At 40.2% G+C, this 13,576-nt stretch overlaps 5 protein-coding genes and 1 pseudogene across 5 annotated transcripts; all 6 read right to left on the bottom strand.

Annotated features, from left to right (window-relative positions):
• Positions 1-219: 219 nt before the first annotated feature.
• LOC126911187 (cyclin-dependent kinase 11B-like) lies at positions 220-1,479 on the bottom strand. Its single transcript, XM_050696602.1, has one exon. It carries the CDS (start codon positions 1,477-1,479, stop codon positions 220-222), a length of 1,260 nt encoding a protein of 419 aa, XP_050552559.1.
• Positions 1,480-5,332: 3,853 nt separating this feature from the next.
• Positions 5,333-5,671, bottom strand: LOC118277636 (histone H1-like). Its single transcript, XM_050696601.1, has one exon. The coding sequence runs from the start codon at positions 5,669-5,671 to the stop codon at positions 5,333-5,335; it is 339 nt and encodes a 112-aa protein (XP_050552558.1).
• Positions 5,672-5,928: 257 nt separating this feature from the next.
• LOC118277724 (cyclin-dependent kinase 11A-like) lies at positions 5,929-6,651 on the bottom strand. Its single transcript, XM_035596632.2, has 2 exons — positions 6,589-6,651; positions 5,929-6,522 (listed from the first exon to the last, which is right to left on the bottom strand). The coding sequence occupies exons 1-2, from the start codon at positions 6,649-6,651 to the stop codon at positions 5,929-5,931; spliced, it is 657 nt and encodes a 218-aa protein (XP_035452525.2).
• Positions 6,652-7,797: 1,146 nt separating this feature from the next.
• Positions 7,798-8,712, bottom strand: LOC126911186 (cyclin-dependent kinase 11B-like). Its single transcript, XM_050696600.1, has one exon. It carries the CDS (start codon positions 8,710-8,712, stop codon positions 7,798-7,800), a length of 915 nt encoding a protein of 304 aa, XP_050552557.1.
• A 1,019-nt stretch (positions 8,713-9,731) lies between these two features.
• On the bottom strand, positions 9,732-10,934 carry LOC118277237 (cyclin-dependent kinase 11B-like; annotated as a pseudogene).
• Positions 10,935-12,421: 1,487 nt separating this feature from the next.
• LOC126911185 (cyclin-dependent kinase 2 homolog) lies at positions 12,422-12,745 on the bottom strand. The gene has a single exon (XM_050696599.1). The coding sequence runs from the start codon at positions 12,743-12,745 to the stop codon at positions 12,422-12,424; it is 324 nt and encodes a 107-aa protein (XP_050552556.1).
• Positions 12,746-13,576: the final 831 nt, after the last annotated feature.

Genomic DNA, 13,576 nt, shown 5'->3' with positions numbered 1-13,576 from the left:
CGGCCGCAGAGGCGTTAGGCTTTGGCGATGCGCCTAGGAATACTTCATTGCTTCTGGAGACGACAGTAATCTCGTGCCCTGTGATAATGTCGACGTGCCCACCTTCGTCAGTAGTACGAGCTCTCTCTCGTTTCTCGCGGGTTGTTTCATACCATTTTTGCCCTGAAGGCATAACGTGCGTAACGAGAATTCATTATTCCGTCGTGTCGTCATCGGTGTTCAGAATGCTGCCAACGGAAGAATTTGCGTCAGAGGTGAGATTCTCTTCCGAATCAGTGCTGTGGTAACTCTCGTCGTACACGTGTCAGAGCCATAGTACTTCCCGTGGTCTTCCGTGTCAGAGCCGCAGGACTGCTCGTGGTCTTCCGTGTCAGAGCCGGAGTCCTCTAACCACAGCGAAGACATGAACATGGCCGGCTCTATTGCCGCCGGCTCCTCGTTAAAGTAGGGGTGCAGCAATGCTTCAGTTGCTGTCGCCCGTTTTGATGGATCGTAAGTCAACATTTCAACTAGCAAAGAAAAACCACTTTCTGAGAGTAAGTCCTCGTTTATTTTTTTGTGCAACCCGCCCGATGGATACTCGTCGAATATTATATTGTTTACTAATGGCAGATCGCTATAGCCTGGCCAAACCGTGTCTGAAGGTGTCCCCAAAACCTCGTACATTATTTTTAGCTGATTGAACTGAGAGGTCCCGGGCAGCAGTGGCTGTAAAGTAATCAGCTCACCAAATATGCAACCGACACTCCACATATCTAGAGGAGTGCCGTAAGTCTTGCTGTCTAGCAGGACTTCTGGCGCACAGTACCACAGTGTTGCCACATCTGGCGAATATTGCTTATGAGGGCCTTCGTATTCTCTGGCCAAGCCAAAATCTGCCACCTTCAGTATACCATCCTCTGTTAGTAAAATGTTGGAGGTTTTGAGGTCCCGGTGAAATACACTGCTGTCGTGTAGATACTGAACGGCGGTTAGCAGCTGGATCATAATACACTTAACGTGTTCAGGGCCAAACGTAAGTCGGTTGTTGCGCATTGTCTGCATTAAATTCTTAACCTCGTGAGGTACATACTCCATTACTACGAATACCTCTTCGCTTCTGGGGCCCCCCGCAACCTCGTGTCCAGTGATAATGTTGATGTGCTCCAACTTCATCAATAGGTCTATCTCTCTCTGCACGGCGATGGAGAATCCGGTCGTCCCATTATTTGTTTTTAAATGTTTAAGGGCAACTATTTCGCCAGTTTTCTTGTCGCTCCCTCTGTAAACGACTCCGTATGTGCCTTCTTTGACTTTATTGAGAAATTGAAACTCCTCAAATGATCTACAGTTTTGTAAATCTAAGTGGAACTGAGCAACCTCGGTTTCTGGCTTTTCTCCTTCATTTGTTGTCTTGCTTCCCGAATTCTTGTTGGTATAGTTGTTGTATCCAACTATGGCGGTCTGTTCCAGACCACTTTCGTCTTGATGGTAAGACATGTCTAATAAGGAATCAGCACTATGTACTTCTTCCAAAATGTTGAAAATGTTTACGGAATTCATGATTCACGATTAACGTTCACCAATCACTTCTTTATCACAATAGGTAGTCACTGTCTGCAGTCGAAACTGTAAGTGTGCACGTACTTGAAAAATCCTCCCTTATATAGCCTACAAGCCCTATGCATTTCTATTGTTTAAGCCGATTTTGACCAATAATAGATAAGGATTTTATAACAATAGGTGATAAGCAAATAACGGGAAATAATCCTTTCAAACGTGGTAGCTATGACCCTTTGTAAAGATATATTTATTTTTCCAAGTAAACGATACAGAGAGACTTTTTGCAGGTAGTCTATATTCATTGTTTTACAATTTTGACGAGATAACGAGGTTCCTTACTGCAGTTTCTTTAATATTAGAATTAATTTTGTATGATTTGGCACAATGAATTCGTACAATTGTCCTTACAAATGCATTATTTAATTTTTATCCTCTTTTAAAAAGATTTTATTATATCCAAATCATTCATATCACGCCATTTTCACTCAACAAACCTTAAAGCTTTGTCACCAATCTTATAATGCATTTATATCTTCCACAAAGTGCCAATTACTTCAGATTATCAACCTTTCCTTTGGTACGCAAACTCGGTTCATCGCAGCGTGGCGTAAGAAAATACAATGTTCCTTCGAGAATACGTTGATTATAATTTTAATTGGTTATTAAAGCGGGGCATGTGCTTTCGTTAAATATTTATAGACCTGTTATAGCTTCAGTTCTTTGCGCAGTCGAGGTAACTGAGCGTTTTATTTAGATTAACTGATGTCATTCTCCTTTAGGAATACTTTTTTATGGAATACACCGGTAAACGAGCAGACGGATCACCTAATGGTAAGCAATCGCCGCCGTCCATGGATACTTGAAAAACCAGAGGTGTTACAAGTGTGTTGTCGGCCTTTTGGGGGTTAGGAATTTTATGGTTGTCGAGGAATCGGGGATAGGATAGACTAAGCTCACTGGCACAACGAAATACAATGCAAGCGTTGGTTTTCTGTGAGGCCGTAGTATCACTCCCGTCCATTCGTGCCGTTCTTATTGCATTATTAGTTATTAAATTCTTAGTGTATATGTGAAATAAACGGTCTTAAATCTGGTTCTCTTATCGTGTTTTGTTGTTGATGTTCTAAACTTTTCGTTATACCTACGGATTCTAGTTATTAATTAGTATTAAATTATTTTTTGTTTGAAAATTAAAATTTTTATATTTTCTGTTTCGTTAAAATATTTAATTATTAACGTCACCTACAGTCATTACATTTTACAAAATTTCATCTACTCATTGCTAACACTGTTATTATTTTGATCTTAAAAAGCCAGAACAAATAGATAACAACGATTTAGAAGTCAATTTAAAATAAAGCACTACGGTGCAGACTTCATTTTAATTTCACTATTTTCAATTCCAAAATTTCCAAGTAAACTACTGAACTTCGGGCCTCAGTCCCACAATGTTCTGAAATCATAAATATGCAGTTTGAAGAAGACATGACGTCATCTGTTTGTATTAACATACAAATTGACATCTATCAAGAGCAAGCACGGGGTGTCACTCGACCAGTATTTGACTTAGGGATAAAATGTTCGCAAAATACGATATTTTTCAGACAAAATTAATACATTCAAGTATTATGATATATTTTAAACATAGTTTTGTGCCCGTATAAGATTTCGTTACGAGAATTGGTGACTAACATACATAAAAAGTGTCAATTAATTTTATTTCTCTCTCTAGGTGTGTTCGTCCACTATTGTAAAATTGTTCCAAGAAGATTTCGAGTATCCTTTAGTTCACTAAAGGATACTCGAAATCTTCTTGGATATATTAAGAAATCTTCTTGAATATTTACATTATTTTATTCTCAGAAAAATATTATCGCTGAGTTATCTCAAACGTACTTTCCTTTGTTACGGAATGCAGAAACGTTCGTAGGAATATTTTTACGTTATTTTTAGGCCAACAAACTTGATCCAACAATACGAAACGTTTTACATTGCCGTGCAAAGCTGCAGTACACTTGCATATTTATATTGCAAACAAAATTCTGGTTGTTTTTTGCCTAATATTTATTCTATATCAGATAAATTTGTAGTAAATATATTGGGCCAATAATACTACCTTGTGGAACTCCATACATGATACATTTTGATGAATGTGTTGGTTATGTCCATACTACGATATTATCAGAAAATAATTGATTAATATTAGTTACAAAAAGTTGTTCCCGTCTCCAAAAGCATTTCAAAGAATTCAAGCCTAAGTATATAATATTTCATCGCTTACCATCAGACGAGATAGTGGGCAAAGGCCTACACAATTAGCAATAACAATTATTAGGTGACTACGTGACATGTCGATGACCTTGACAAATTTTCATACGTTTGTGTCGGTTTTAAACGATAAAGCTTATCTAATGATTATTATTATTGACTAGGAGGCTGTTGTAGTATTGTTTCTACTTCTGACAACCAATAACAATGGTCGTAGACGTTCATATATTAAATGTCGTACAAAATTAGCAATAAAAAAAGAAATAACTGTACTTTACTATTGTTTGTTGCCAATAGTAACTCTGTAGTGTAGAGCAAGGACTGGGTCAAATACATAATAAGGAGTTGTTATCGCATCTCTTAGAAGCTTTGAAGTATAATGTCGCCTCTCGACCTACTCTATACCTTGGATAAATTGTCGATATTGCTGTACAAGAAACCTGTATAATGCCTGCCGTAGTAGCTACTGGATTTGTTTTAGAATCATTTAAATGTTTTTTTTTTAAATGTTGAATGTTGAATTGAGAATACCTCCTGTACTTCTAATTAATATTTCATGTATTACATCAATGTTTTACCAAATTTTATGTATTACGTTATTATCAACCATCGATTAAGCAACCGTCGATAGCTTAGTTATTATAAATTAAAGAGTGGACTGTGTGTACAATAAACTAAGTATTTATTTATTTAAAAATGAGTATAATAGTTTGACATGTAGATAGCTCTTGAGAGAGACCGAAGCTTCTTGTCTTGTCGCTACCGTCGCACCTGACAACGTTGTTCTGTGCACGTGCGTAGGTCACGTAGGCCACATAGGATACGATGACGTAGCTCACGTAGCGCCTGAACCTGCCGCCTGGAATGTGCGCGTCGCCTCCTTGGTTGGATTTCCTACACTAACCACTAACTTGGAAACATTATTGACAAAGCATTCTTGATTAAATTTTAAATAATATGAATACCACGTCTTTTATTTTTTGAGGAAGTATACTATGAACGTTAAAGAAAAATAGTATGAAAACGTGAGCTTTCTCTTGAAGATACATACATTGAAGTAAAAGGTAAATAGATCGTCAAAGAAACGAAATGATCATACAAAGCTATATAATAATAGTTTTAATTATTATGTTATCGGCTTACTCACTACGTTTTGACGAGGAACTCAACTAGTTTCAAGCCATGCTAGAGGCTCATATTCATGAGCAGCATTCCGCGTCGTGTGTCGCGGAATGCTGCTCATGAATATGAGCCTCTGAAATGTATTAATTATAGAGATAATTTAAGAGCTATTGCTTGTCACCTCTCGGGTCAGAGCCGGTGTACTGCTTGACGTACTCTTACCCCAGCAATATCAGGACCATGGCCGGCTCCATCGCTGGCTTAACCTCACATTGATTGTTATAAAATGTTTTTGACTCGGTGTTATAAAGAAACGAATATTTGTAAAATATTCATGACAAAATTGTTAGCCCTGAAAAGGGCTTTTTTGTGTGCATCGTCAGACGACGATGCAAGGGACTTACTTGTCGGCAGCGGTGGCCTTCTTGCCCTTGGTGATTGACGATTTCGCCATCTTCGCAGGTGGTCCCGGAGCTGCCGCGGACGATGCCTTTCTCTTAGCACCGGCCGCAGAGGCGTTAGGCTTGGCGTCCGATGAAGTTGTCAACGGAGCCAGCATCTCAGCGTCGACCTTGTACTGCGCGCCGATGTACGTCTCCATCGCATCCAGCGAAGATCCTTTGCCCGCCCCGTACTTCATCTCCCTGACGGCCTTGTTGATCGCCTCAGAGTGGCTCGGCTTGGCGACGGCTCTGGCGCGCTTCCTGGCGACGTGCTTGGTGGGCTCGTCGGCGGCCATCAGCGACCTGACCGAAGACTGAGCTGCATTCGAAGCCGAGGCGACGGTGGGCCTCTTCTTGCTGTGACCTGAACCAGACGCTCCGGCGGCGATGCGCCTAGGAATACTTCATTGCTTCTGGAGACGACAGTAATCTCGTGCCCTGTAATAATGTCGACGTGCCCACCTTCGTCAGTAGTACAAGCTGTCTCTCGTTTCTCGCGGGTTGTTTCAGACTATTTTTGCCCTGAAGGCGTAACATGCGTAATGAGAATTCATTATTCCGTCGTGTCGTCATCGGTGTTCAAAATGCTGCCAACGGAAGAATTTGCGTCAGAGGTGAGATCCTCTTCCGAGTTAGTGCTGTAGTAACTCTGGTCGTACCACGTGTCAGAGCCATAGTACTTCCCGTGGTCTTCCGTGTCAGAGCCATAGTACTTCCCGTGGTCTTCCATGTCAGAGCCGTAGTATTGCTCGTGGTCTTCCGTATCAGAGCCAGAGTCCTCTAACCACAGCGAAGACATGAACATGGCCGGCTCTATTGCCGCCGGCTCCTCGTTGAAGTATGGGTGCAGCAATGCTTCAGTTGCTGTCACTCGTCTTGATGGATCATCCGAGAGTAGGTCCTGGTTTATCTTTTTGCGCAACCCACCCGATGGATACTCGTCAAATATTATTTCGCTGGCTAATGGCAATGCGCTATAGCCGGGCCAAACTGTGTCCGAAGGTGTACCCAGAACCTCGTACATTATTTGTAACTGATTAATTTCAGATGTCCCAGGAAACAGGGTATCTACGTCTCTTGTGTGCTTGTCGCTTGCTCTGTACACGATACCGTTTGTTTCTTCATCAACTCTATTGATAACTTCCCTCTATTGATAAGTGCCATTTGTTTTGCTAAGTGGCAGTAGTTCAGGCGCAGGGTACCAGTGTGTTACCATACCAGGCGTATCTTGCTGACGAGGGAATTCATATTCTCGGGCCATCCTAAAATCGGCCATCTTCAGCGATGATTATCTGTGTTCGACAGAAAACAATTGCTTGTTGCTGTGCATTGTCTGCATGAAAGTTTTAAGATCGTAGTCAACGAGCTCCATGACTATATACACTCGGTCGCTTCTGGAACTCGACGCTAGTCCGCGGCTTGCGACGATATTGGGATTCTGTATTTTTAGCAATATCCCAAGCTCTCTCTGGGTGGCGATGGAGTATCCTTCTCTCTTCATTGATTTTTTTAAGATGTTTGAGGGCAACGAGTTCTCCCGTCCATTTGTCCTTGGCTCCATGGATAACTCCATATGATCCTTCATCGATTTTGTAGAGATATTGGAACTCATCTACAGATCCACAACTCTGGAACGTAGGATGGAAGGGAGATTCAGCATAGTTCAGGTTTCTTACTTTTCTATTTTATTTCTCTTCGTTGTCACGTGTTTAGTGATTATTGTCTCAGTAATTTGTTTTAGTATATTCTTTGCTGCCTTTTTAAAACCACTTTTATTTTTATGTGTTCATCAAAATACAGCTTGAAGTAGTCTGCGTAACGAGGAATTAGCAATATTTCGATTTCCTATTCATATTTCGAAATTGTCCACAGGAGCCTTGATTAATAAAAAATATACAACAATCTCTTTACTTTTGCAAGGTACCAAAGAATGAACTTGAGTGAGAGGTGAGATTCTCTTCCGTGTCAGTGCCGATGTACTGGTTGTCGCCTCTCGGGTCAGAGCCGGAGTACTGCTTGACGTACTCTTACCCCAGCAATATCAGGAACATGGCCGGCTCCATGGCTATTGTGTCTCCATCGCCATCTTATCCTCACGTTGATTGTTATAAAAAGATTTAAGACAACCGCGTCTCCTGTTTGCTTTTTATTTGCTCTGTTAACGACATTGTATGTTCCTTCATCAATTGTTGAGAAATTGAAAGTTCTCAATCGATCTACGGTTCGTAAATCAAGGTTTGAACAACGTTGACGTCATATTTTGTCTGATTTTTCTTCTTGATTTGTTGAATACTAAATTATCGCCAGTATGATTAGTTATTTTTTCCATTATAATATTGTTTTTGTATGTCTCTGTTCTGATACGTCACATCACAGACAAATTTTCTCCTGATGGCATGATTTGCGTAACGAACATGTATTGTTACGTCGCGCCGTCATCGTCCGATGTACCAACGGAAGATCTTGAAGCGGAGGTAAGATCTTCTACCGTGTCAGTTCTGGAGTCTTCCTCGTCGTACCACGTGTCAGAGCCGGAGTACTGCTGGTCATTTCCCGTGTCAGAACCGGAGTACTCTGACCACAGCGACGTCATAAACATGGCCGGCTCCACCGCTAACGGCTGCTCGTCAAAGTAAGGGTGCAGCAATGCTTCAGTTGCTGTCGCGCGCATTGTCGGATCATATGTCAACAACTCAAGCAGCAAAGAAAATCCATTGTCCGTGAGTAGGTCCTGGTCTATCTTCTTGCGCAACCCGCCCGATGGATACTCGTCGAATATTATATTGCTTGCCAGTGTTAACTTGCTATAGCCGGGCCAAACTGTGTCTGATGGTGTACCCAGAACCTCGAATATTATTTTTAACTGATTAATTTCAGAAGTCCCGGGAAACAGCGGCTGCAGATTCATCAGCTCAGCGAATATGCACCCGACACTCCACATATCTATAGGAGTGCCGTATGTTTTGCTCTGTAGTAGCAGCTCGGGTGCACGGTACCAGCGCGTTACCACAACCGGCGTATATTGCTGATAGGGGATATCAAAATCTCGGGCCATTCCGAAATCTGCCATCTTCAGTATGCCATCTTCAGTAATTAGAATATTGGATGGTTTGAGATCACGGTGAAATACACGGCTGTGGTGTAGATATTGAATGGCGGTCAGCAATTGGACCATAATGCACTTAACGTGTTCGGGGCCAAACGCTACCCTGTTGTTACGCATTGTGTGCATTAAACTGTTCATTTCGTTGGGCACATACTCCAAAACTAGGAATACCTCGTCACTTCTGGAGCCCACCGCGATCTCGTGCCCTGTGACAATATTGATGTGCTCCATCTCCATCAGTAGGTCGAGCTCTCTCTGCGCGGCGATGGAGAATCCTGTCGTCTCGTTAATTTTTTTAAAATGTTTTAGGGCAACAATGTCGCCTGTTTTCTTGTCGCTTCCTCTGTAAACGACTCCAAATGTTCCTTCGTTAACTCTATCGAGAAATCTAGATGCACTTCTTCTAATACGTTGGAAATGTTTTCAGAATTCATGATTCACGATTAACGTTCACCAATTACTTCTTTATCACAATAGGTAGTCACTGTCTGCAGTCGAAACTGTAAGTGTGCACGTACTTGAAAAATCCTCCCTTATATAGTCCACGGACCCGATGATTTTCTATTGTTCCCTAAATCGATTTTGACCAATATTTTGTAAAATTAGTCTCGTTTTTAGATAAGGATTTTAATAACAATAGGTGATAAGCAAATAATAGAAAATAATTCTTTACACTTTTTAAAGATAATACATTTATTTTCCCACGCATCCGAATAGATAGTAGAACACAATGAGGTAGTTTTACCCAATGGTTAAATTCAATACATTTTTGTAATTTTAAAAACAATAATTAATTTTCTAAGTATTAGTGAAACAAAGGGACGGTGCTACTCGATTGTTCACTAAAGCTTTGGAGGATATGTTTAAGACTCTGCACTGAAAAGTACGAAGCGTATATATAAACGGCAAATGTCTACAATATTATTATGCTGAACAGTTTCATTGATTTTTGTTATGAGTATTTCTGTCTTTTTATTTTTCTTCTAGCTAATATATTGCAGTTTTAAACGAAAAAATTGCCTAAATTGTCAAGATATTTATTACAGACTTAGTTAGTACATTATATCATTGATAATACACAAGAAACATTACATATTAACATACCTATTATTCAACAAAATCTCAATCGTAATCTCATTAGGTCGGCAACGCAGCTTTGAACACCTTCAGTGTCGCCAATTGCTACCGTTCGGTGATTCTCCTGCTTGTCGGCCGTTCGGTGATTCTTTTCATTAAAAACCGAGGGCTGGTTCATCAGATAGCCCCATCCGTGTCAGGGACTGAGCTGCAGCTGCGGGGTGTCCTCCGACTTGGCGGGCCACGTCGGCATCATGTCCGGTTCGATCGCCACTGGCTGTTCTTTGAAGTATGCATGATCCAAAGCGGCGGCTGCTGTCATTCTATTCACTGGATCATACAACAAAAACTCTTCCAGTAGAGATAGGCCATCGTCAGAAAGTAGATTGTTACGTATCATTTCTCGCAATCTGCCTGTTGAATGCTTTTGAAACGTAACATTACCTACGGTTAATTCACTGTAGCCGGGCCAAGTCGTGTCTGTTGGTGTTCCCAAACCCTCGAAGATTCTGTTAATCTGATCGACCTCAGATCGTCCGGGAAACAGTGGCCGCAAAGTAACCAATTCTGCGAATATGCAGCATATCGATTGGAGTACAATATTCGTCAGAAAACAGCAGCAATTCAGGCGCACGGTACCACAAGGTGACGATACCCGGCCGGGGAGGCAATCCATACTCTCGCGCCAACCCGAAGTCTGCCACCTTTAGGACACCTTCATGTGACAGTAATATGTTACTGGGCTTAAGGTCACGATGGAGTATCCAATTTTCGTGAAGATGTTGAAGAGCACACAAGAGCTGTGTCATTAGACACTTGACTTGGCCCGGTGGAAATAATTGTCGTTTTTTGCGCATGGCATCCATGTAACTCCTCAAATCGTGAGGCACGTAGTCCATGACTACGAACACTTCCTCCATATTGTTGCCCAATACTAGTTCCCGCCCGGCGACAATATTTGGATGTTGAATCTTCAGCAATATTTTTAGTTCTCTCAAAGCTGCGACGAAAAATCCTTCATTGCGATTGTCGGTTTTAATTCTTTTGAGAGCAACTATTTCGTCTTTTTTCTTATCCCGAGCTCTGAACACAGCTCCGAAGGCTCCTTCTGCAATCTTGTTCAAATATTGGAACTCGGTCAGAGATCGTCTGCTTTGAAACGCCAGACGGAATGGAGGTAGAGGTGTTTCAACTTCACGTTTTTCTTGATCCGTGCTGCAGTTCTTGTACGGATAATCCACTTTCGCTCTTCTTATGAAATTGTTTTTATATTTTAGCTTAGCGGCGACTTTTAGGCCAGTTTTCTCCCGATGTGTATCGCGTAGTACTTCTCGAGGTGGTGTGCCAGATGCGTTGCAAATGTTCCCAGAATCCATGATTTTTAACGGGTACTTAGCAATATCTTAACTTCACAAAGTCAATGTCTGCAGTCTAAACTGTATATGTGGATGCTCTTAAACATCCTCCACATTATATAGGCCTTCGTAATTACTATCCTGATTATTGCATTCTCAAAAATTCTTCAGTTTCATTAGTTAATTCGGTATAAGTAACCACATAATCACCTAATTAGTAAATCGAACGAGATTATATTAATAAGAAAGCGAGCATTAATTTTAATTATGATGGGTTCATTAATAAAAGCTAGGTTAATACAAGTATTTATTATGAATGTCTTCATGAAGTACTTTGACTTTTGAATTGTAGTGAACGTCCATTATTTTTCTTAATACGAACTGTGATGCGTTGATACAATCTTTGGTCTGGTAAAGATAGGTATCGGATTCAAAATATAATGCACAGTCACTGAAACGTCTATTCTCTTCTAGATAAATGCCTCTCAAACAGCACATTGTGTCAACACCAGAAAACTTTTTTTTTTCATATCATGTTTCATAAATTTTGTTTAATTTAGACCAATTACAAGAATGCAAACTGCAGCAATCGTAAAAGTTACCGTCGCCCCTGACAACGTTGTTCTGTGCACGTGCGTAGGTCACGTAGACCACATAAGATACGATGACGTAGCTCACGTAGCGCCTGAACTTAGAACTTAACACGACTTCGCCTAAAATTCATTACTTTTTACAGAAAATCAAGTAGGTCTATCACGGAGCTGCGGACTACCAAGCGGGCTTACCGTGGCTCCGGCTCAAAAGCAGGAGAAGGAACGGGGTAGTTTTTAGTAAGTAAGAGTCTGAAACCCCTCTCTCGCCTTGCCCAAGGCAGGAGAAGTCATTGGATGACTTTCCCCAATAAAAAAAAGCAGGTCCATCGCTAATTGTTTTCGGTATCTAATTGGTGATATGTGTAATTTTCTCGAATCTCTCAAAATTATTATGTTTCAGAAAATAATAAAATAATAATATCATTACCACTTATTAACTGAAGACCACATTGTACACTATGGATGCATTAAAGTGATTTGATTTGATTTAATTTCAGTATTCATATGGAAATACTAAATGCTATTTAAATAAACTCTTATTATTATTATAAATTGTTGTAAGAAGAAAATAAACAAAGTATAACTATTTTAGAACTACAATTTTATTTATATTATAAAAACGTATACGTCAAGATTTATATACACACACATTAAAACAAAGAGATATTTACAAAATGCAACTTATAAGTACATATACATATTAATTACCTTACATTAGTTAAATACATACTTAAAATCTCTATTAAAACATAACATTTTAAAAATATATTTAAACTTTTTTTACATACAATTGTCGATCACTATATTTTTTTAATACAATCATACAACTTATTAATTATTTATGACGTCGCGTCATCATCGTTGACTAAGGCACCAACGAAAGACCTTGAGTGAGAGGTGAGATCCTCTCCCGTGTCAGAGCCGGAGTACTTCTTTTACTGATTCAGTGACGAACAGTGGCTGGAACACAATTACTTCAGTAAATATACACCCGACACTCCACATGTCTATGGGAGTGCAGTATGTCTTGGTGTCTAGCAGCAATTCTGGCGCACAGTACCATAGTGTTGCTACATCTGGCGAATATTGTTTATGAGGGCCTTCGTATTCTCTGGCCAAGCCAAAATCTGCCACCTTCAGTATACCATCTTCAGTAATAAGAATATTAGATGGTTTGAGATCACGGTGAAATACATTGCTGTGGTGGAGATATTGAATGGCGGTCAGCAATTGTACCATTAGGCACTTTACGTGTTCGGAACCAAACATATTTTGTCTGTCGCTACGCATTGTCTGCATTATATTGTACACTTCATGAGGCACGTACTCCATTACTAGGAATACGGTATCTGGTGTTTCTGTTTGATTTGTTGATTTTATTTGTGATAGTAGTTAGTATAGTTTTTGTGTTTATGGCGATCTGTCTATAGACTGGTGGCGTCTGGAGCCCACTATGGTACTAACAGTTGCTTCATTAAGCATTTCACGTGTTCTATAGGAAACAACTGCTTGTTTTTATGCACTGTCTGCATGAAAGTTTTGAGGTCATAGTCAACGAGCTCCATGACTATATACACTCGGTCGTTTTTGGAACTCGACGCTAGTCCGCGGCTTGCGACGATATTGGGATGTCGCATTTTATGCAATATCTCAAGCTCTCTCCGAGAGGCGATGGAGTGGCCTTCCCTTTCATTTATTTTTTTAAGATGTTTGAGGGCAACGAGTTCTCCCGTCCTTTTATCCTTGGCTCCATGCAGGCATCCATAACTCCGAATGATCCTTCATCGATTTTGTAGAGATATTAGAACTCGACTACAGATCGAAAACTCTGGAACGTTGGATGGAAGGGAGATGCAGCATACTTCAGGTTTCTTAATTTTCTATTTAATTTCACTTCGTTGCCTTTTGTTTTGTGATTATTTTGTTGTCTCGGTAATTTGTTTTTGTATATTTTTTATTTATTTCCTTTGCTGTCCTTTTAAAACTATTTTTTTGTTGTTACGTGATCATTAAAATACAGTTATCTGCGTAACGAGGAATCAAAAGTTTTTTAATATCCTATTGATATTT

Source organism: Spodoptera frugiperda, chromosome 10 (assembly GCF_023101765.2).
Source record: "Spodoptera frugiperda isolate SF20-4 chromosome 10, AGI-APGP_CSIRO_Sfru_2.0, whole genome shotgun sequence".
Classification (NCBI taxonomy): Eukaryota; Metazoa; Arthropoda; class Insecta; order Lepidoptera; family Noctuidae; genus Spodoptera; species Spodoptera frugiperda.
The sequence above is the reverse complement of the archived record's forward strand: the minus strand, read 5'-3'. Positions and strand labels throughout refer to the sequence as shown.